Genomic DNA, 25,025 nt, shown 5'->3' with positions numbered 1-25,025 from the left:
GGCTGGAGGGGGCGGGTCGGGTCGGTCTCCCGGAGCTGATGTGTACTGTGTGCGCCGGGGACGCGCCGGCGTGTACTGTGCAGCGCGGGAATGAAGTTTGCTGATTTGGTGTCTAGCCTGGATGCTTGGGTTGCAGGCCCTGCTTGTGGTGGCGCTCCACAGTCATCCGGCTGAAGGAGAAGACCTGTTGGACTTTATCTTCTCAGGGTAAAGTGTCTTCCCATTTCCGTTTTGCCATCTCGGTGCCCCGGGTATCTATCGTGCTAGGCTTCTGAGACACGTGGAGGTGCTTAGGCCCGCGGAGCAGGCCCCTGGGCTGTGTTTGGGAGATTCCGGAAAAAACAGACATTCTACCTTTCCCTTTCCCCTCGGGAGCAGCCAGGAAAGGCGTCTGTCGGAGCTTCCGCCATTCAAAAAGTGCTTCCCCGCCACTCCCGGCCCCAGCCTGATGTTTACTCTGCGCGCTTAGGTTGCTGTCTTTCCGGTACGGCCTTATGGCAGAAATTGAGCCACTCAGGTCTGCACAGTGAAGTCGAGGGAAATAACCTGCTGTCTATGATTTAGCAAGTGATGATGGATATTTTTGAGTTCAAATCGCTCAGTCCTTAATGGATTTTCTTTTTTTTCCTAGTTGAATGTCAGTTGTTCTCCAGCTAGGTTTGATATGAAAAATACTACTCCCTGTTGAAGAGGGTGATATAATTCTTAGGATGCTAATACAGGAGTCTGTAAGTCGGAGTACTTCAGGCTTTTTATAGTTTGTTACATTTCTTTTTAGGGGTGGAAGATTGGGATAAGTAGGACAGTTCAGATCTTGATGTCATTGAATAGTGGTGTCGACCTAAAAGGAAGAGGCCGGGGCACAAAATTTTAATTTAAAGTGTTTTCTTTAGCCAAAATGAGGGCAGTTGCCCAGGACTCATATCCCAGTTGCCTTGGGGAGTGCTCCTTCAGCCCTTGGTTACAAGCAGATTTTTAAAGGCGAAGGGAAGGAGTGGGCTGAGACAAAGCTGGTCAGGAATTGTTATTGGTTTACAGAGATACCATTGCTTGGTGATTGGCTGTACACTGTAACTCATAGGGTATGAGTTATCGTGTCCAGCATATGGCGTTTTATGGCTACTTGGTACCAGTCCAGAGCACACATAGCAGGTGGGCTTTAAGAGATAATTATCCAGCTCAAGCAGGGAGTGAGATGGGACTGTTTTTTCATTCTAATTCCTCTCTGGGCCTGATAATTTAAAGGGGCTTCCATTCTTCAGCTAAAATTTTATTTTCTACTTTTTTTTACCCACAGTAGTCTCCCTTTATTAATCCAACAAATGTTTATTAAGGACTGCTCTAGGCACTAGAGATACCAACAATGAACAGAATAGACAAACATCTCTCTCCTTTTGGAGCTTACATTTTAGTGGACAGAGACAGGCAAAAAATAAAATGTATAGGGTGACATAAGGTGAAAATGGAAATTAAAAAGGAAAGGGAGATGAAGAGTGTGTGTGTGTTGGGGGTGGAGGGCTGTAGGGAGCTGCAGTTGTACAATAAGTGGTCAGGGAAGACCACACTGAGAAGGGAATTTTTGAGTCCAGAGCTCAAGGAAGTGAGAGAACTTACCTTGAGGCTCTCTGGAGGAGAAGAAAGTGCAGAGGCCCTGGGGGAACCTGCCTCTTTATATTCAGAGAGCAACTTAAGAGGCCTAGTGAGCTGGAGCCCAGCGGAGAGGAGGTCAGAGGTCAGGCCAGAAAGGGAACAGGACCAGAATATGTAAGACTTTATGGGCTATATTGAAAATTTGGGCTTTCATTCTGAGGGAGATGGGAAGCTGTTGGAGAGTTGTTAGGGAAACGTGATCTGAATTATGTTTCTAAAAAATTGTGGTAAGATATCATAAAATTTGCCATATTAACCATTTTTAGGTGTTCAGTTTAGTGATATTAATTACACTCATCATGTTGTGAAATCATCACCACCGCTATTTCCAAGACTTTAATGACTTCAGACAGAAACTGTAACTTTTAAGCACTAACTCCCCATTGCCTCATCCACCCAGCCCTTAGTGACTTCAAATGTACATTCTTCCTCTACAAATTTGCCTATTCTAGATATTCTACATAAGTGGAATCATATAATATTTGTCTTTTTTGTATCTGGCAAATTCCACTTAGCATTTTTTTTTTTTTTTTAAACAGCTTTATTGGGATAGAATTAATATAGCATACGGTTCACCCATTTAAAGTGTGCAATACAATGGTTTTTAGTTTGTCTTCAGAGTTGTACAGCCTTTATCACTATCACCTTTAGAACTTTTTCATCACCCAAAAGAGAAACTCCATAACCATTAGTACTCAATCCCACCTGCTTTCCTAGGCAATCACTTACCTATTTTTTTGTCTCTATATAGCTATCAAACCCTATAACATTCCTTCTATCTAACTGTATTTTTGTACTCATTAACAACCTCTCTTCATTCCCACCACCCACGCACCCCAGCCTCTGGTAATCACCATTCTACTTACTACCTCAGTGACATCAAATTTTTTAGCTCCCACATATAAGTGAGAACATGCGATATTTGTCTTTATGCACCTGGCTTATTTCACTTAACAGAATGTCTTCCAGTTCCATTCATGTTGCTGCAAATGACAGGATTTCATTCTTTATTATGGCTTAATAATATTCCATTATTGATGTATATCACATTTTCTTTATCCACTCATCTGTTGATGGACAGTTAGCTTGATTCCATATTCTGGCTGTTGTTGAATAGTGCTGCGGGAAACATGGAAGTGCAGATAGCTCTTTGACATACTGATTTCATTTCCTTTACATATATACCCACTAGTGGATTTGCTGGACTCGCTTGTAGTTCTACGTTTAATATTTTGAGTTATTTCCATAATGGTAGTAATTTACATTCCTACCAACAGTAAGGAAGGAGTTCCCTTTTCTCCACATCCTCGCCAACACTTATCTTTTGTCTTTTTGGTAATAGCCGTTCTAACAGGTGTGAGGTGATATCTCATTGTGATTTACATTTCCATGATGGTTATTGATGAGCAATGTTTAATATACCTGTTGGTTATTTGTATATCTCCTTTTGAGAAATGTCTATTCAGGTCTTTTGCTCATTTTTTAAATACTTTTTTTTTGCTATTGAGTTGTTTGACATCCTTAAACATTTTGGAAATTAACGTCTTATCAAATGTATAGTTTGCAAATATTTTATCCGATTCTGTAGATTCTGTCTTCACTCTGTTGAATTTGCTATGCAGAGAAGCATTTTATTTTGATGTAATTCCTTTGTTTATTTTTGCTTTTGTTGCCTTTGCTTTTGAGGTCATATCCAAAAAATCATTGCCCAGACCAGCGGTCCCCAACCTTTTTGGTACCAAGGACTGGTTTCATCAAAGGCAATTTTTCCATCGACAGGAGGGAGGGGATGGTTTCAGGATGATTCAAGTGCATTTCATTTATTGTGCACTTTGTTTCTATTATTATTACATTGTAATATATAATGAAATAATTATACAATTCACTGTAATGTAGAATCAGTGGGAGCCCTGAGCTTGTTTTCCTGAAACTTGAGGGTCCTATCTGGGAGTTATGGGAGACAGTGACAGATTATAAGGCATTAGGTTCTCCTAAGGAGTGTACAACCTAGATCCCTTGCATGTGCAATTCACCGTAGGGTTTGCGCTCTTATGAGAATCTAATGCCACTGCTGATGTGACAGGGGAGGTGGAGCTCAGGAATGTGGAGGAGCTGTAAATAAAAATGAAGCTTCGCATGCTTGCCTGCTGCTCACCTAGTGCTTTGTGGCCTGGTTCCTAACAGGCCACGAACTGGTACTGATCTGTGGCCCAAGGGTTGGGAACCGCTAGCCCTGACCAATGTTAGGGAGCTTTTTTCCTGTGTTTTCTTCAAGTGGTTTCATGGTTTTAGGTCTTACATTTAAGTCTTTAATCCATTTTGAGTTCATTCTATATGTGGTGAGAGATGATTGACTACTTTCATTCTTTTGCATATGGTTATCCAGTTTTCCCAACACCATTTATTGAAGAGCCTGACCTTTCCCCATTGTGGGTTCTTGGCTCTTTTGTCAAAAATCAGTTGGCTATAAATGTGTGGTTTTATTTCTTGGGTCTCTATTCTGTGTTATTATCTGTGTGTCTCTTTATGCCAGTACTGTGCTGTTTTGATTACTAGAGTTTAGTATATTTTGAAGTCAGGTAGTGTGATACCTCTAGCTTTGTTCTTTTAGCTCAAGATTGCTTTGGCTATTCAGGGTCTTTTGTAAGGATAATGTTTTCAGGGTCCACCCATGTTGTGGCATGTATCAGAACTCGATTTCTTTTTATGACTGAATGATATTCCACTGTTTATATTATATATATGCCATATTTGTTTATTCATATGTTGATGGACACTAAGGTTGTTTCCACCTTTTGGCTGTTGTGAATAATGCTGTTATTAACATTGGTGTACAAGAATCTGTTTGAGTTTTTGTTTTCAATTCTTTTGGGAATATAGCTACGAGTGGACTTGCTGGGTCATGTGGTAAGCTTTTGGTTTAGCTTTTTAAGGAACTGCTAAAACTGGTTTTCCATAGGAGCAGTGTACAAGTGTTCCAGTTCTCCGTATACTTACCAAAAATTAATTTCCTTTTTAAAAAATTATAGCTATCCTGGTAGGTGGTGGGAAGTGGTATCTTAGTGTGGTTTTGTTTTGTATTTCTTTAATGACTAATGATGTTGAGCATCTTTTAATGTGCTTATTGGCCATTATATATCTTCTTTGGGGAACTATCTATTAAGTCCTTTGCCATTTTTTATTTGAGTTTTTTTTTTCTTTTGAATTGTAGGAGATCTTTATATATTTTGAATATTAAACCCTTATTGGATATAAGATTTGCAAATAATTTCTCCCATTTTGTGGGTTTTCTTCACTTTTTGATATTGTTCTTTGATTCACTTTTACATTTTTATAGAGTCCAGTTTATCTATTTTTTCTTTTGTTGCCTATGCTTTTGGTGTCATACCTAATTCCCAAATCCAAGGCCGTGAAGATTTTCTGCCATGTTTTCTTTTAATAGTTTTATAGTTTTAGTTTTTCTATTGGCGTTTTGAGTTAATTCTTATATATTATTTTGATACATTTTAAGTTGTTTTTGTATATGGTGTGAGGTAGGGGTCCAGCTTCACTCTTTTGCATATGGATATCCAGTTGTCCCAGCACCACCTGTTGAAGAGTATTCTTTCCCCACTGAATGGACTTGGCACCCTTGTCAAAAATCAATTGGTTGTAAATGTATGGATTTACTTCTGGAATTTCAATTCTATTCTATTTTATTTATATTTCTGTCTTTATGCCTCTACCACACTGTTTTGATTACTGTAGCTTTGTAGTAAGTTTAGAAATTAGGAAACATGAGCCCTCCAAGTTTATTCTTCTTTTTCAAGATTATATTGGCTATTTGGGGTCCCTTGCAATTCTGAATTTGAGGATCATCTTTTCCATTTCTGCAGAAAAGCCTTTTGATAGGGATTGCATTGAATCTGTAGGTAACTTTGGGTAGTATTGACATCTTAACAATATCAAGTCTTTCTATGCATGAACATGGGATATCTTTCCAGTTATTGGTGTTTTCTTTAATTTCTTTCAGCAGCGTTCTGTAGTTTTCAGAGTACACGTTTTTCACCTCCTTGGTTAAATTTATTCCTTGGTATTTTATTCTTTTAGCTGCTATTGTAAATGCAGTTACTTTCTTACTTTCCTTTCAGATTGTTCATTTCTGGTGTATAACAACAGCTGATATTTCAGTGTTGATGTTGTACTCTGAAACTTTGTTGAATTTACTTATTAGATCTAGTAGCTTTCTTTGAGATTTTTATATGGGATTGTGTCATCTGTATATAGAGATAGTTTTACTTCTTCCTGTCCATTATGGTTGCTTTTTATTTCTTTTCCATGTCGAATTTCTTTGGCTAGAACTTCAATACGATATTGAAAAGCAGTGGTGAAAGTGGGTATCTTTGTCTTGCTTCCTATCTTAGGTGGAAAGCTTTCAGTCTTTTACCATTAAGTATGGTGTTAGCTGTGGGTTTTCATAAATGCCCTTTATCATGTTGAGGAAATACGCTTTTATTCCTAGTTGTCTGAGTTTTTATCATGAAATTGTGTTGGATTTTGTCAAATGCCTTTTCTGTGTCAATTGAGATGATCATGTGATATTTTGCCTCCCTTATCTTAATGTAATGTGTTATATTGATTAATTTTCTTATATTGAACCACCCTTGCCTTTCTGGGGTAAATTTCAGTAGCTCATGTTATATAGTCCTTTAAATTGAGTTATCTTGTAATGGAATCACTGCTGCTGTTTTGAGCATAGACCAGACAGAAAAGCAGGTAAAAGGTAATATAGCTTGAACCAGTGTTGTAGCAGCGGAAGTGGTGAGAGGAGGTAGAATTCTGGCTTTGTTTTGAAGATAGAACCAACAGTATTTGCTGACAGATTATATGCAGAATGTGAAAGGAGGAGATGAGTCAGGATGAATCCAAGGCTTTTGGCATGAGCAACCAGAAAGATGTAGGTGACTTACTAAGATGGGAAATATGCAAAAGGAGCAGTTTGGGGAGACTTTATATCTGTTGAGTGGAATATGCCAATTAGAGATTCAAATATCCAGTAAATAATTGGCTATCAAAGTTTGAAGTTAAGAGGAATGGTCTAGGCTATTTATATAACTTTGGAAGTTTTGTGTATAACAGCTAATTTAAAAGCCAGCAGACTGACTGTGCTCTCTAAGAGAGTGAGTGCAGAGGGAGAAGAGAACAGGTCTGTGACTTGTATCCTGGAATGCTGTGATGTTTAGAGATTAGGGAGGTAAGAAGGAGCAGCAAGCAGAGTATACTGAAAAGGGGTTGTTACTGATACAGATGGAGACTCAAAAATTATCACAGAGGCCTGGTAAAGTGTTTCAAGAAGATGAGTGTGATTAATTGTGTCACTTACTGCTGGTGCATTGACTCAGATGAGAGTTGAGAATTGGCTATAGGATTTGACAACATAAAAGTCATTGGAAACCTTGACATGAGCCCTTTTAGTGGAGCGGAGTGGTTACAGTGGGTTTAGGAGAGGATTAAAGGAGTGGAAACGGAGATGCTAGTGTAGATGACTCTTTTGAGTAGTTTTCCTATAATAGGGAGAATAATAATGGAGCAGTTAGCCAAAAGTTGAGGTTTTTTTTTTTTCTTTTTTCTTTTTTTTAGTTGGGAAAAATTAGATGTATGTTGATGGGTCTTTTCTGGCAGACTAGTAGAGAGGAAAAAGTTGATGATATAGGAGATGGGAAAATGTCTTTGAGTAGATGTCTTTGAGAAAATGTCTTTGAGTAGATGTCTTTGAGAAAATGTCTTTGAGTAGATGAGAGGTTTGCACACATGGAGAGGTTGGATGTAGGAGTACAGATAGTTCATCCATAGTTACATAAGAAAAGGTAGATATATTAGGGTTCTCCTGAGAAACAGAACCAATAGGAGATCTTTATATCTCTGTGTCCATCTCTGTCTGTATCTCTGTCTCTGTATCTATAAAGAGATTATAAAAGTCTTAAGATCTGCCAGGAGATATACCCACGGGAGCTAATGGTATAATTCCAGTCCAGTTGTGAAGGTCTGAGAACCAGGGAGCCTATGGTGTAAGTTCCAGTCTGAGTCCAAGTCTGAAGGCAGGAGAAGACCAATGTCGTAGCTCAAAGACAGGCAGAGGGAGCAAATCTTCCCATACTTAGCCTTTTTATTTATTCAGGCCTTCAACAAATCGAAGGCCCACCCACATTAGGGAGGGCAATCTGCTTTACTCAGTCCACTGAATCAAATGTTAGTCTCACCTAGAAACACCCTCACAGACACACCCAGAATAATGTTTAACCAAATATCTGGGCACCCCATGGCCCACTCAAATTGACACATAAAATTAACCACCACAGTAGAGTATGTGGGTACAGATATAATTATGTGAGTAGATTTCAGGGTAAGAGCTTGTGGAAATTCATTTTTGATTGGTTCTAATGAAACCAGAAGCAAGATCATCAGCTAAGAGTGATGATCGGTGGAGGAGATATGAAGTTTAAGTGGAGAAGAGAAGGTATAAAATAGTCTTAGGAGGGGAGGATAGTAAATAGATTAGGGAAAAGTTGTAGGATTGCTAGGAAGCACTAAGGGCCCACCTGGGGCTGGTGGTCACAAATTTAAGGTGAGACCAGTCAAAATGGTTATGTTTTTCACCTGCTACATTCATTCAGCTGCATAGGTACAGGCAGAGTAGGTAAAGGGTTCTTTTTTATTCAGGATTAGAGTTTTGCCAGGAGATAGTGATAAAGCCAGAAAGGCAATGAATTTGAGGGAGTATGCAAGGAAGTGGCTATCAACTTGGAATTTAAACTGGTCGAGAAGAGAATTAAGGACTGCCCAAGTGGATGAAGACAATGATATGGTAGCAGGACCCTTAAAGGTCCCAGTTAGGTCAAAAGATTGTTGGAATTGAGTTTCTAGAGGGAATGAACTTGAAAAACAGAAGGTGTTGGTTGGAGAGTGGAATATATGGAATTGAGATTATAGAAGGATTTAGTCATTGGTAATAACATAGTATCTTTGTAGGAATAAATGGGTGGAGCAGGATACAGACGAGATCACTGGAGGAGAGCTGGTCAGAAGACTGGGAGGCACTATCTCCCTTGGATATTATACATCAAAGATTGTGATCTACTAGACAAGGAGTGGGGAAAGGGTAGGATGTAGATATTAATGGCTATAGTTTTGATGGTGATGGTCATGGTGATGATAGTGGTCCATTAACACTCAAATACCATCAATTTCATTTATATCTAACACCACAAAGTTAGGTGTTGAGTTACATGTGGTTATATTGGAACTAATAGTCAACCCTTCATGGACTTCTATTCTTTGATCAGACTCTTCTTGTAGGAGTAGTAGGTGCCTTAAAGCGCCTTTTCATAGTTGTCAGATTGAAATCCTTCACCAGTGATTTAGTTTAACCCTGCTACTGTGGAGGTTTCTCTTGGCTTTCTGTGTGGGCTGCTGCTTTGTCTAGTTTTACCTTTTGGGGTTAGCATACTATTGTGAATAATTTATTGGTGAGAAGGTAAGCAGGGAAGTACTCTATGTCCTAGTAGTTTCTTATCTAGGAATCTGTCCTATAGCAATAATAGGAATGCCTAACAATACCCACATATCCACAAGGGTATTCATTGAACATTATTTTTGGTGAAATTCACAAGCAAGTTAATTGTCATCAATAGGGAATTGTTAAATAAATTACAATAGATAAAGAAAATGGAATTCTATACAATCTTCAAAAAATCAGATCAAGAAGTGGTATTACATTTTAATTATCCCATCCTGTCAACAAGGGTGGCTTCAGTTGCAAGTAATGGAAAAACCAAAGTCAAACTGACTTTAGCAATAAAAAGTTATTTATTGGTCTATTTAATGGAGACATCTGAGGTAGAGTGGACTTCAGGCAAGTTCACTCAGGGGTCTACCAATTTTTGGCCTTATTCTTGGCCCTCTTCTATGAAACCACCTTCAGGGTGGTTTCTTGTATGCTTATAAGATGGCTACTTGCACCAACCATGACTACATCTAACAGGAGCAAAAGCACCTTTTCCATCACCAGAGAAGGAGAGTCCTGAGCTTTGTTGCACTTGAACTGCCTTGGAACCAATAATTATGGCCAGGAGATGGAGGTTAGAGAGCTGAGACCTGGGTCATAGCTCCTATCCTTGAATCAGTTGTATAGCAAGGGGAATTGGATTTTCCTGTTGGCCTTAAGACACTTGGATTTCATCTATAGTCTTGGTGATGAGGTCAATTCCATCCATAAAACTTTGCTGTTATACATTTTGGGATAGGGTGAGGAGGGCTGAATGGAGATTAGGATGCTATTGAAATTTATTGTATACAATGGATCGTTATCATCTTCTTTCTTAGTGTTAAGGTAATCAGCCTCTTTTTCCTCCTCCTATGCTTGACTTTACTAAAACCCTGAGGTATGTTTAACCTCAGGACTCCAATTTGAAAAAATATAGACTGTTATTTACTTTATTACTTACAGAAGCCCTTCGTAGTACTCTCAGATAGCAAGAAAGATGTAGACAGGAAGTAGGGGAGGGGGGATCCTGCTTACTGAGAAATTATAGAGTATTGAAACTCCTCCTTCATATACCTGACCTCAATCCCATTCACTTACCAGTAGGGGCCCCTATTAATTGGTACCTGACCTGCTTTTGCTGTTCATTCATAAAACTGAGTCATTGAAATACAGTAGAAAAATAATTAGACTATAAGATAACTTTTTTCCTTCCAGGAAATCCATAATTACAAAATATCTGATTTTTCTTCTTGTTTGTATTATGTAAACTTACCCTGTCTGAGGGTCCTTCTGGATTGTTCTTTGCATTTATATATACATAGAATTTCATTTTCTTTTTTTTTTTTTTTTGAAACGTTGAGATGGAGTCTCACTCTGTCACCCAGACTGGAGTGCAGTAGCATGTTTTCAGCTCAGTGCAACCTCCACCTCCCGGGTTCAAGCGATTCTCCTGCCTCAGCTTCCTGAGCAGCTGGGATTATAGGCGCGCACCACCACGCTCTGCTAATTTTTGTATTTTTAGTAGAGATGGGATTTTACCATGTTGGTCAGGCTGGTCTCAAACTCTTGACTTTGTGATCTGCCCGCCTTGGCCTCCCAAAGTTCTGGGATTACAGTGTGAGCCGCTGTGCCCAGCCAATTTCATTTTCTATTTTAAAATTTAAACTACCACTGACACTTCGTTTTCCCCCTATTTTACTTAGCATTTATCTTAGAGAATGATCTTAATACGTGTAGTTCTATTTTATTCTTCTACTGGCAGCTTAGTATGTGCCATATTATGGATGTGTCATTGTTTATTTACCTGTTAATTTACCCTATAACTGCTTCCTGTGTTTTTGCTTTTACAAAGGGATGTAATGAACATCCTTTACGTCCATCTTTGTGCATATGTGCAAATATTTCCATAGGATAGATGTAATTACTAACTTGAAGGTTATGCAGATTTAAAATTTTGATGCCTTCTATGAAACATCTTTCAAAATGGTGATGCCAGTTTCTTCTCTCGTGATTACTGCATATGGTCAGTCTTTTAAATTTTTGCTGATAATGATTTATCAAAGTTATAACCAGTTTTTTGGCCTCATTTATTGAATAACTTGTTCTTTCTCAAAGACAAGACCTGCCTCCTTCATCATATGTCAGATTTCCATATTCACATGGATCTATTTCTGAACATGGCAAGTTTTATTTATTGTATGTATTTAAGGTGTACAACGTGATGTTTTGATACATGTATACATAGTGAAACGATTCCTACAGTCAAACAAATTAACATATTCACCACCTTCCATAGTCTCTGAAGTCTTCAAGGTTTTCTCAGTATGGCGTTAGACATGTTATGTTCTGATCTGTTTTTGTATTTTTACACTAATTCCACACTAATTTTTTTTTTTTTTTTTGACTGGGAGTCTTGCTCTTATTGCCCAGGCTGGAGTGCAGTGGTGTCACCTCTGCTCACAGCAACCTCTGCCTCCCAGGTTCAAGCAATTCTCCTGCCTCAGCCTCCCTAGTAGCTGGGATTACAGCACCTGCTACCATGCCTGACTAATTTTTGTATTTTTAATAGAGACGGGGTTTCACCATGTTGGCCAGGCTGGTCTCGAACTCCTGACCTCAGGTGATCCGTCCACCTCAGCCTCCGAAAGTGCTGGGATTATAGGTGTGAGCCACCTCGCCTGGTACACACTATTTTAATTACTGTAGTTTTAAAAGTTTCGTATTTAGTAGGGTGAATTTTCCCTTGTTGGTCTTGTTTTTCAAAAAAAAATTTGCTGCTCTTGAGTATTTTCTCTTCCCAGTGAACTTTAATGTAAACTCATGTGGTTCGATGAAAAATTCTGCTGACAGTTTTTCTCGGTATTGCTTCTTGAGTGTATTGATTTAATTAATATATTTACAGTTTTGGGTCTGGCTATGCAGGAACTCAGTGTGTCCTTTCCAGTCCTTTTTTAACTGTCTTAATAAAATTTGCTAGTTGTCTTTAAAATGGATCTTATATATTTTATGTTAGGTTTATTCCCAGGTAGGTTGTCATTTTTGCTGTTACTGATTTTGGATATCAATTTTGGATATCATTGTATAATTTGGACTTGGATATAATTGTATTCCATTCTGTCTCATATATAAAAATGAGATAGGATAATAATTTATCTTAGGATAAAAATAATTTGAGTATCCTTATTTTGAATCTGGTTACCTTATTTGCTCCTGTTAAATAGATAAAATTACCTGTCCTCAAAGAGATACTGTGGAAAACTTATTTATTTTAGGAGACTTTGGAACTTTGATAAACATTAGGCTTATCTTTTGTAAAAGCTGGTTAGTGATAGCAATCAGACTCTCTTAAAGGTGGTTTTTTTCTTTCCTTTGATAAAATGCTTAATATGAGGGAGGATTAAGAAAGAGGATGGCTTTTGAACAGTTTCTTCATGGGGAAATAAGAAATTAGAATAATTTAATGTTCTCCAAAAAAAGGAGAACAATGACCTTCCCTCCTGAGCCTACTTCAAGCGTCTGTTTCTTTCTAACTCTATTGTTCTTATCTCTGCATTTTTCTGATCTCTTCTACTGTTAGTGTTTTAGGCTAGCTCCTCAGCAGAGGGCAGAAATTCACCTTCTCTTTAGCTGTGTTTGAAACCAAGAAGATAGAGGTATGAGATCTTCGTAGTCTGTAGTAAGAATAATAGAACCCATCAGAAAAAAATATCAAAGCTTTGTAGCTCCTCCTGGAAGTTTTGATGTGAAGCAGGAGACATCATCTATTGGTACCTGACTTGCTTTTGCTGTTCATTCATAAAACGGAGTCTCTGAAGTACAGTAGAAAAATAGTTAGACTGGAGGATAACTTTTTTCCTTCCAGGAATTGCACAATCACAGAATTGCTGATTTTTCTTCTTATTCATATTACATAAACTTATCCTGTCCGAAGAGACTATATTGGAACTTACTCTGGAAGATTTGCATTAGGTAAATTTGTGACTGCTTAACAGAATTGTGTGTTAATTTTCCAGTTTCTTTTTTACCCAGTCTCCACTTTTACCTTTCTCTCTTCCTTCTATACTTAAATTGGTCTTATTGTAAAATTTGTGCATTTCTCTTTCTGCCTGGCAATGCTGATTTTTTTTTTTTTTTTTGAGACAAGGTCTCACTCTCACCTAGGCTGTAGTGCAGTGATGCGATCATGGTCCACTGCAGCCTCGAACCCCTGGACTCAACCGATCCTCCCACCTCAATCTCTCAAGTAGCTGGGACTAAAGATGTGTGCCATCGCATCTGGCTCATTTTTGTGCTTTCTGTAGAGGCAGGGTTTGCCATGTTGCCCAGGTTGGTCTTGAACTCCTAGACTCAAGCCCTCCTCCTGCCTCAGCCTCCCAAAGTGCTGAGATTACTGGCACGTACCACTACATTCAGCCAGGGCTGAGTTTCTGAATCATCATTGCAGCAGGAGGAATTGGATTACCTTTAGACCACTGGCTCTACTGTGGGCTGGGAGTGGGACACCTTCCTTAAAACATATTGAACATTGGCTTTGTGGGTAACTGATCTTTACCTGAATGAAATTTATAGGTACTGTAGAAAGGGTCCAGGGTGGAACGGATGCTGGCAAGGCAACTGTCAACATCCACTTACTAATGAGTCCTATAAAATTTTATCTCAGGCCATACAAAGTAACAGTAATAAATATAAAAGGAAAAATAGACAGCCTAAGCAAGTTTTTAAATTGAGTTACTTGAAAACTTTCTCTGCAGTTTCCCAGTTTATAATGGTTGATTTCAGCTGACTGGCTATAGCTACTTAGAGAACAGAGGAAATTCATTAAAAATAATGAATTATTCAGTTGGGTAGTGAAATGCAGTTGTACAGCACTTCGCTGTGCCATGGATTCAGTTCAGGTCAAGTGATGTTCCTGGTTTTTATGGGCAGTGCGGCTTCGCACTATGACACAGCAAAGAACGTGGCTTTTATCCTTTACCCTTGTTGCTAACTAAAATTAATGGCATTTTATTGTGTTTATTTGTTTGATTCCATTTACAGTTTATTTCACTTGGTTTTATTAGTACAAAATTGTGCTTTATATAATATTTGACAGTTAGGAAAAATTGTTAGATACCTATACAGAAACAGGTCTCTCAAAAATCATTCTACTACTTTTAAAAATTACATCATCTTACTATGGTTAACCAAGCTATGAATGGGTGGTTTTATTTAGCTTTTCTGGTTTGCTTGCTTGGGCTGTTTGGAGGGAAATTAAGATGAGCAGAAATGTAGTAGTAGATTCATGAAAGCCTTGAAAGCTTCTTTAATTAGAGAATTTAATGAGGGCTTTGGCATGCATTCTTTGGTTTTTCTCTGTTTTCCTCTACCTCTTCTTCCTTTTGGTTCATAGAAAAGTAGAAAGAAATTCTCAAAAACCATACAGGAGAATACCTTATAAATGATATCTTCTGCAATAAACTATAGATTATTTACATGTTTATGTATCTAGATACACAGTCTGTGTGTGTGTATATATGCATGTGTGGGTATATATATGTATAAATTAGTTACTAGTATATAGGTAAGTATAAAAACTCAATGTGCAAGGTTACATTTTCAGAAAATATGTAACATAATAGAAGAAATCAAGCCTAGAATTTTTTAAAAGTTTATTGCGTTTTTTGTTAAAAATGAAAGGCTTTTTTGACTAGAAGCTGCTTCTCAGTAAAAATAACATAATTGTGTTGGTGAAACCGAAAGATTCTAATCAAAATTAGGATGTTGACCACCAAACTGAATTGCTGGAGTACTTAAGCTGCTTTGGTTTTGTAATCTTTCTGTGTCAGAATATTTGGAAAACACTTATTAATCCAATCTTGTAACTTATCCTTGAAATCTCTTTTTCATATTCTTTTCCACACACATGAAAAGTTAGGTAAGTATATGAATTTCTGTTGTCAGACTATAATTGGAAACCTCCTAAATATAGTTTGTGCAGTATAGTTAAAGAGAAAGAAAATAGGCCCAGCACGGTAGCTCACGCCTGTAATCTCAGCACATTGGGAGGCTGAGGTAGGGAGGATTGCTTGAGGCCAGGAGTTCAAGACCAGCCTGGGCAACATGGTGAAACTCCATTTCTACAAAAAATACAAAAATTAGCTGGGCATGGTGGCATGTGCCTGTAGTCCTGTAGTCCCTGCTACTTGGGAGGCTTGGGTGGGAGGATTGCTTAAACCTGAGGAGGTTGAGGCTGCAGTGAGCTATGATTGAGCAACAGAGCTAGACTCTGTCTCAAAAAAAAAAGAGATGTGTTTCGAAATTCAGTACTTTTTTTGAGTGAGGTCCAATGGGTAAGAAAGAAGCATTGGATAAATGAATCCATTTTCTCTTCTTTGTTTGAATTTGTAATTTAAAAGAATATTCTACCTATAAAGTACTTCAGTGCTTAATTAGCTGTCAGTGAATTTATATATCTTATCTAATTCATATGGATTGGCTATTTTTATCTGTACCTACAGATTCTTGACCTCTCTAATGGGATCCCAGTATACTATAGGGAATGAGGTACAATATAAGTAAAAGACCTATCACTAGTCCTGTCATCATTCCAACTCATGTGTAATTATAGTTGAAAAGAAGTGATATCATGTGTATTGCTGTCGTCTTTACGTTAATCTTGTGGTCAAGAAAGCAAATATTATAATATATAGGAATGATATGATATCATAAGACAGGTAATATAATAATGGGAACATAATCCCATTTTGCAAATGAGGCAATGAAAATTTAGAAAAATAAAGTGACTTGTCCAAGGTCACATGCATGCTAAGTGACCAAGTGTCAAAGCAGAATTTTCCAAATAATTTAAAGATAATTCTTGTACAAATATAGAAAGAACACATGTCATATGTGTCGTGTTGATGAGGGAACCAGCAGATGACAGCTTTGGTTCAGAGAGGTGCAAAGATAAATATAGACTTTGGAGGAAAAAGTTGGGAATAAGATTGCTAGGTTAGATACAAAGCTGTGCTATAGGGCAATGAAAACCATAGACTTTGAGGTTATCTTTTTTACTCGACAAGATTCAGTTACACCTTTATGAGACCAAAATTTATTATTTAACATGTGGATATTAGAGTCTGAGTTTTAAAATTATTAATAAATAACCAGTCAAATAAAGATATGTCCCCTAATGAAATACTAATAATCATTGGGTGAGCTTGTGCTCCTATATGACATTGAAATGACATACTGCCCTCTCTTTGTCTAAGTTTTGGATACTTTTTTTTTTTCTTTTTTGACACAAAGCAGCATTGGAACCTAGGTTTTCTGACTTTCAGTCCAGGCTTCTTTCCACTCTACTTCCTTCTTCTTCATAGTATAATTTTCAACGCTAGAGCAGTCTGCATAACTTTTGCAAAATCAGCTAGTCTTAGTTATTAGTTTTCCTTTGTGCAAAGTGATGTAGATACAGCTTTCTTCCTCAGAGAAACATTGTGAAATTCAATGGATATTTGTAAAATTTGCATACATGCCCAGTGTGAAAAATTGAAATTATAACTTAAGTATTGCAACTGTTCTTTTAGAATATTTTGTTAGCAAATTTCAGAGTAATTATAAATATTCTTGCGTTTTTATTGTAATAAGTATTTATAAAAGTGTATTTCATCACATTAACCTTTACATATTTTGAATAAAATAGAATTGAACTGTTTTAAATAGTAAGTGGAAAGTTTTCCACATTAAACCCTTTAACTGGCTAGCACAGTTAAGCATTGCATTATTTAACTAATAATTTTTTCCTCAACTTCAGATTATTATCCGTATGTGTCATGTAACTTGACAATTTTTTTTTTTTCTTTTAGTGCTTTTCAAAAAGAGTGGGATACTTTATTCAGTTTAGCCCTCAAGCAATTAGGGAAGTCAGTTACCATGGTAACAGTAGGTATTAATTTCCTTACCTAGTTAGAGGTTTTATGAACAAAGAAATATCTGAGTTCATCCACCAAAACCCAACTTTGTCTTGAGACTGGCCTCTTGAGACTGGTATTAAATCTGTCTATTTTCTAGAAGATGACACTATTCTAAGTGGCAAATGCAGTTCTCTTGAGGTGAATTTCTACTCTTATCAGAGTGATGTAGAGTATGGTTTAAAAGTTAAGTGATTAAAAAGCTACCCTTTCTTAGCTAATTTGGAATGTAATTGGTCTTAATTTTTCTAAATTTGTTCTAACTAAAATCTTACTGGCGTGATTTCTATTGACATGAACTAGAAATTACTTCAGCAGACAACTTGTCCCAATATCTAAATGCTGTCAAATAGAATCACTTAAGATTAATTTCTTCCAAAACAGAGTTCACAGTTTTGACAGATAATCTCTTAGCATTTAATTGACTGATATTACCAACCTTATGGAGTAGGTCCACTCGTTTAGCTGTCATGAGGACCATTTTGCAACTAATTTATCAAAAAGCCTTCACCGAGAAGTTTCATATCTTATTGATATTTTAGAATGCATTATGGAGATTAAAAATCACTACATTGGGTTGTTAATAACGCCAGCCTTGAACTTTCAGTTTTAGAGCATTTTATCTGTGTTCTGTAGTAGAAGTTGGTAAGGTGTCCAGTGGGTCATGTTTGACTTGCTGCTTGTTTTTGTACTATGTACTGAATGGTTTCTACATTTTTCAGTGGTTGAAAAGTCAAAAGAAGAATAATATTTTATGAAATTTAAATAAATCCAGCTTTCAGTGTCTCTAGGTAAAATTTCATTGTAACGTTGTTATGCTTAAGTATTGTTTATGACTTCTGTGCTATAGTGACAAACTTGAGTAGTTTTGACAAAGATCATCTGGCCCGTAAAGCCTAGAATATTTACCATATAGCCCTTTAGAGAAAAAATTTGCTGGCCCTTGTTCTATAGTATGAAAAAATGTAGCCTTGATTATTCATTAAAAAATTACTTTTTCATTTTATTGACATACTTTTGTCCCCTGATTGTTAAAAGGAACACATGTTCTTAGAGAAAAGTTAGAATATATAGAAAAGTATAAAGAAGAATATGAAAAACCATTTGCAATTGTGAGATAACCACTAATGTTTTGGTATACATTGCTCCGGACTTACATACAAACATACATGCGTATTTAGTTTATACAATTAGAGTCTAATTTTCTTTTTGAGACAGTCTTGTTCTGTTGCCCAGGGTGGAGTGCAGTGGCAAGATTTCAGCTCAATGCAACCTCTGCCTCCTGGGCTCAAGTGCTTCTTGTGCCTCAGCCTCCCAAGTAACTGGGATTACAGGCATGCACCATCATGTCCCCCTAATTTTTGTATTTTTAGTAGAGACGGGGTTTTGCCATATGCCCAGGCTGATCTCAAACCCCTGACTTCAAATCATCTGCCTGTCTTGGTCTCCCAAAGTGCTGGGATTACACACATGAGCTCCTGCTCCTTAATTTTTTAATTTGCTTTTTTCACTTGAATATTTATAAGAACATTATTTTTAATGATTGTGTAGTGTTCTGTTTTATGGATGTACCATACTTAATTATTTAGCCATAATTTATTATTATGAGGTTGATAGACATGATAATCAGATTGAGCTCAAGAAGCTAGTTATAGGGTTGCACAATTAATGAATCCCAGGTACCTTGCTGGGTTGCTGAGGCTGCTATTTTTTTCCTGCCTGTTTGGAACACTATGTTTGAGACCAATGAGGCAAGGGAAATTGAAGAGCTGCCATTTTCAATTATTCTATTAGAAGATACATTGAAGATTTGTGGAATGACATAGACACAACACTAATCCAGAAGATTATTTAATCAAAAAGGCATTCGTTTCAGATATGAATTCATAAACTTTTGTAATGATTCTCAGTTTGAAGACTGTATAGAATCCCTGAAGAACTGGAAGACATTATTTGCTTGGCAAAGAGAAGTTCCCAAACCAACTGGGGATGAAATATTCGAAGAGATAAATGAATACTTTGAAACATACAAGATACTATGGAAACAGAGTGGAAGTTTGGGACAGGTAATGACAGGACGATATAAAAGCTTTACATTAAGTTCAATCTAAAACTTTATTCCAAGTAACAGGTTGTCTTATTCATGCAGAAGCAGTTGTAAATTAAAACTTGCCTGTGGTTTGGAATTTCACATTAAATGATTACATTAAAAATTCAAATGGTGAGCCTAACTAAATCTAAGTTCCTACAGTACCTTCTTTTCACCTTTAGGTGAAGAAATGCGATGAGCTATTTTATTACTGATTATGTGATTATGTGACAGTCCAAAGGAAGGTTTATAAGCGAAAAGGAAACATTTAAATTATTCCATGTGAGTGATTCTTACTTTGCAGATTTGTTGAAGTGTAGTTATTGGCTTCAAAAAGTGGTATCCTTAACTGACATTTTGAGTGCTTGAATTCACTCTATAAAAAAATGCAATGATCATGTGGAAAATCCATTAAGGTATATGACAGAGTTTATGGATTCAGAGCAAAAATTCAGCTTTGGAAAAGTGAAGTTAAAATGGTTTTATAAGTGATGTTTAATTGGTGTTATTTGAATCCTAAAGAAGATTAATAGTGCTAGTAGAGGAAAGTCAGTGTGCGTCTGTGACAAAGCTTTAGTATTATTTTGAAATACTTGATGTAAAAAAGTTCAAGTTTACTCAAAGCTTAAATCATCTGAATAAATTAACATATTTCCTAATTAAAGAAAAGGAGAATTATTAGACTTAAAGAATTTTTGCACCCTTGAAATACATACAATTTGAAGAGACTAAGTTGTTGGAATACTGGTTAAGGTGAAAAAGGAGTTTTCAGTCTATGAGAGCAAAGCCTTCTCTTTTGCCATTTGCTTCTTTGTAGTGGTTGCTATGTAGAATTCAAAGAAAACATTGTTAAAAAATCTTGGTCAGGAGTAGAGTGTAGCATAAACCCAGTGCATTTTAACATGAATAATGAGGAAAAAGGGAATGCATGATAATTTCATCAAGTCAGAAAAAAATGGAAAAAGAAAAAGAGGAAACTGAAGAAAGTAATGAAAGTAAGGTGAAAGGGAAAAAAACTTTTTATACCACCTGTGAATGAGATTAATTTTCATTTCCGTACTGAAAGACAAACATATTCCGATTAAGCCATTCAAAATAAAAAACAATTTTTTTTTAAATATGATATGGGATCTCACTATGTTGACCAAGTTAGTCTTGAACTCCTGCCCTCAATCAGTCCTCCTGCTTCAGCCTCCCAAAGTACTAGGATTTCAGGCATGAGCCACTGTGCCTGGCCAAAACCAAAATTAAGCAACAAAACAACAACAACAAAAATTCCGGACAGCCTTTAAAATAATGATAAAGGTTGAAAAATTGTAGATAGTGGTAGATAGATAAGATTTCAGGAAAAGTCCAAACCAAAGCAAATCATAATACGTTATTTTAAAGGGGGGTTTAAAATCCTTTGAAGGTACAATATGAAGCATTATGAAATGATAATATACATGTTTTTTAAAAAAATTAATTTTATTTTAAGTTCCAGGATACATGTGCAGGACGTGCAGATTTGTTACATAGGTAAATGTGTGCCATGGTGGTTTGCCGCACCTATCAATCTATCACCTAGGTATTAAGCCCCACATACATTAGCTGTTTTTCCTGATGCTGTCCCACCTCCAGGACCCAGTGTGTGTCGTTCCCCATATATTCTCATTGTTCAGCTCCCACTTACAAGTAAGAACATGTGGTATTTGGTTTTCTATTCCTTTGTTAGTTTGCTGAGGATAATGGGTTCCAGTTCCATCCATGTCCCTGCAAAGGACATGATCTTCTTCCTTTTTATGGCTGCATAGTATTCCATTGCATATGTATCACATTTTCTTTATCTAGTCTGTCATTGATGGACATTGGGGTTGTTTCCATGTCTTTGCTATTGTGAATAGTGCTGCAGTGAATATGCATGTGCTTGTATCTTTATAATAGGATGATTTATATTCCTTTGGGTATATACTCAGTAATGGGATTGCAGGGTCAAATGGTATTTCCGGTTCTAGGTCTTTGAGGAATTGCTCCACTGTCTTCCACAATGGTTGAACTAGTTTACATTCCCACCAACAGTGTAAAAGCATTCCTATTTCTCCACAGCCTTGCCAGCACCTGTTGTTTCTTGACTTTTTAATATACGCCATTCTGACTGGCATGAGAGGGTATCTCATTGTGATTTTGATTTGTATGCCAAAAATATTTGTATTTCTCTAGTGATAAGTGACGTTGAGTTTTTTTTTAATGTTTCATGATTGCATAAAGGTCTCTTTTTGAGAAGTGTCTGTTCACGTCCTCTGCCCACTTTTTAATGGGATTGTTTTTTTTCTTGTAAATTTGTTTGAGTTCCTTGTAGATTCTGGATATTAGACCTTTGTCAGATGGATAGATTGCAAAAATTTTCTCCCATTCTGTAGGTTGTCTGTTCACACTGATTTGCTGTGCAGAAGCTAAAACACGTGATTTTAGAAAAAGACCTGTCAAAGTCATACATGCTGAACGACATAGCGAGTATGTATGTAAATAAAAAATTATTTTATACTGTGAATTTGACCAGGAATAACCTTTACCTCGTCAGGAATTACAATCCTCATGTATGGCAAAGGATTTCCCTATTGCAAGTTATTCCACAACATTAATTTTCGGTGTGCTTTTTATCTATCCCAAGATATAAGTAAATTTGACAAAGATGTTAGGTTTGTAAACAAATTTACGTTCAAGTTCTTTGCCTGGAAGTATCTAGATAGAATTTTGCGTGCAAAAGAGTATTTACATCTAAAAATTACATATTTTGAATTAAAATGATTTTAGTGTTATAGATAGAAGGAAAGAGTTATTGAAGTTTATTTCTGTTTTGGCAGTGTAAATGAATTACTTACAAAATTTCAGAAGTCTACAGGTGTTTTTATAAAGTTTGTGTTATTTGTGGAAACATCAGTTTTCTGGCATTTTGCCAATGAGATCTACTCTACGTATAGCAGAAACTTGTTTTCCAGCTTTATAAATATATATTTTAAGATTAAGAACTGATTTTACATAAATAATCTGGGATCAACTTTTGACTTCTCCTGTCAAGGATTTTGAATTTGTGACAAAATATACACATTGATAACCAGTGACATATATAAAATGCTTTACAGTTCATAAAGCATATGTATTTGACATATTTTTTCACTACATATGATGCATGTGGCAACCCCAAGAGTTGAGTTGTACCCATGGGCAAACTTTGATCATGATTCAGTGAATATAAGCAAGCACCAATTGCAGATAGAACATTCTTTTTTTGAGTCCCAAACCGTGAGAAATAAATTACAAAAATGTACCTTTCTTCTGCATTAGGACACGTTGTAGTTTTGTATTAACACGCTAGTTTTAAGCAATATATGCAAAAACATTGCACAAAGGAAGTTGTTTTGATATTGGGACTCCTGTATTATTATTTTTAATTATGTGCTTTATTTGACTACCCCACATTTTCAAGCATAAATTAATAAATCCATAATTCCAGGCTCATTAACAGTAAACAATCTCCAGGCTCATTAACAATAAACAATCTAGATAGTTGAACTCTTTCTTGCTAACATTTTCTAGATATGGACTGTTTGGCATTTTTCTACTAATAAAGACCCTTAGTAAGCTGCCTTCTGGTTTGAGGTCATTGGGATGTTTACTGGGAACTTTGGTGGAGGTCTTTCATTCTCTCTCCCCTAGTAGTTAAAGAATGAGTTACAAACCTGCTCTGTTAACCCTTTCCTTCCCAATGCACAATAGCGATGGAGTTTGTTCTCTAAATGGAAAATTTGTTTGATAAAGTCATCTTTAAAAATTTTTGGTCCATAAATTATCGGTATTTTCAGTTTCTGATTCATGCTTGGAATAGTTGCTGCGTATTGTTTAATTTTGTCAGAATTTATATTGTTAAATATCAAATACAACAGACTATTCTCAAATCATAAATAGTTAGTATAGTTAACATTAACATCCTGTTTCATCATGAGACTCTTCAGTGTTACATTAAAAACTGCTACCTCCTTGGCTGGGCGTGGTGGCTCACGCTTGTAATCCTAGCACTTTGGGAGGCTGAGGTGGGCAGATCATGAGGTCAGGAGATCGAGACCATCCTGGCTAACACGGTGAAACTCCCTCTCTACTAAAAAATACAAAAAATTAGCTGGGTGTGGTGGTGGGCGCCTGTAGTCCCAGCTACTCAGGAGGCTGAGGCAGGAGAATGGTGTGAACCCAGGAGGCAGAGCTTGCAGAGAGCCGAGAGCATGCCGCTGCACTCCAGCCTGGGCAACACAGTAAGACTCCATCTCAAACACAAAAACCAAAAAACAAAAAAACTGCTACCTCCTTATTAGAAAGCTAAAGTAATAGGAACTAAGGTTGAAGTTTGAGGAATTTACTAAGAACTAAGCCTTGAGCTAAGGCTATTTCAATTTAGTATGAGTCATATCAGGGTACGGATCCATTTTACTATTAACAAAACAAATATGTTATTATTAGCATTTTTTAATGCACACACCACCTTTGGGAGATTCTTATTCACTGTATTTTCTTTAATTATACTTGAATTTTGGTTTACATTGAGGGGTGCCCTCAAAGATATTAACAGATTTTTAAAAAATCCACTAAAAAACTCATTCTTAGGGAAATTTGTTCACTTACTAGGTGAGGAGCAAAATAAAAATCCTTAATGTAGAAGAGCTATTATCTGTCTTCAAAATTAAATCTTTAAGTAGACTTGTGAATAAATCTAATAGTTTTGCTGAATTTACTTAGATCTTAAGACAGAATAATCATGTAGAAAATTTAAAATGTCAGGAATTCATAATAATTCATATACCCAAGGATTTTCATTCATAGTGAGGTGAGGTTATTCTTAAGAATCGAAGTCATAGAATAATAGAATTTTGAAACTGTCAGAATTATACAAGTCAATTAAAATGGCTGATTTGTTTTAAGAGGAAGAAATACTAAATGTATAATTATTAGATGCAGCATATTGTATCTGTTTTCTTTTGTAATTCTAGCTCTTATAACTTATGCTTGGACCTAGGTGTCATAACTTACTTTAAATATGTATGTTTGGTTTTCATTCATATCGACAGTACTACCTCTCAGTTTTTTTCAGATATTGTTTTGTATTTACCCATGAAGACATTGGTTTTTTGGACTCTGCAAATAGGACATTTCAAAGATGAATGAAAAAAAATCGGAAACAACTTCACGGCAGCGGAAATGTCCTGAATGGATGAATGTGCAGAATAAAAGATGTGCTGTAGAAGAAAGAAAGGTATGTTGTTTATTGACTATTCTTTCAGGTGGGAAATTTAATTTATATTTGACTGTGCAAAGAGTCAGTTGTTACTTGTAAACTTCAAGTCATTGTTTAGGTCAGAGTTACTGTTGTCTAAATGCACCAGGACCTAGTTGTTGAAAGGGTAAACTGGAATAAACTTTAATTGGGTTTCCAAAATGAGAATTCTTACTGTATATTTTCTCTTTTTATATTCAGTTTGCATGGTTGACTTTACCAGTTTGTTCTAGTTCAGATAATTTAGACAACATTACCTTTGTTGAATTTTTTGTTTGCCAGCCAGCCTTAAGCATTTTAAGGCAACATTATTCTTACAGCTACAATATGAATATAATTACCAGAAAAAAAAACTCAGGAAAATAAATGCTTTTATGAAAATGGGATTAGAGGTTTAAAGATAAACTTGTTAGGAGAAATAATTTTACAATGGGATGGCTTTTTCTTTGTTTAGTTTTCTTTATGACTTCATTAGTTTATAAAACATTAATTGATAAAACTTAGAACTATAAT

At 36.3% G+C, this 25,025-nt stretch overlaps 1 protein-coding gene across 1 annotated transcript in view; it reads left to right on the top strand.

Annotated features, from left to right (window-relative positions):
• Positions 1 to 23: 23 nt before the first annotated feature.
• WRN (Werner syndrome, RecQ helicase-like) overlaps positions 24 to 25,025 on the top strand; it is a 147,640-nt gene continuing 122,638 nt past the window's right edge. The window contains 2 exon segments of the mRNA XM_011977717.1: positions 24 to 207; positions 24,320 to 24,491. Coding sequence (XP_011833107.1) covers positions 24,396 to 24,491 — 96 coding nt within the window. The 5' untranslated portion in view covers positions 24 to 207; positions 24,320 to 24,395.

The sequence above is a fragment of the Mandrillus leucophaeus genome, unplaced genomic scaffold (assembly GCF_000951045.1).
Source record: "Mandrillus leucophaeus isolate KB7577 unplaced genomic scaffold, Mleu.le_1.0 Scaffold183, whole genome shotgun sequence".
Classification (NCBI taxonomy): Eukaryota; Metazoa; Chordata; class Mammalia; order Primates; family Cercopithecidae; genus Mandrillus; species Mandrillus leucophaeus.
The sequence above is the reverse complement of the archived record's forward strand: the minus strand, read 5'-3'. Positions and strand labels throughout refer to the sequence as shown.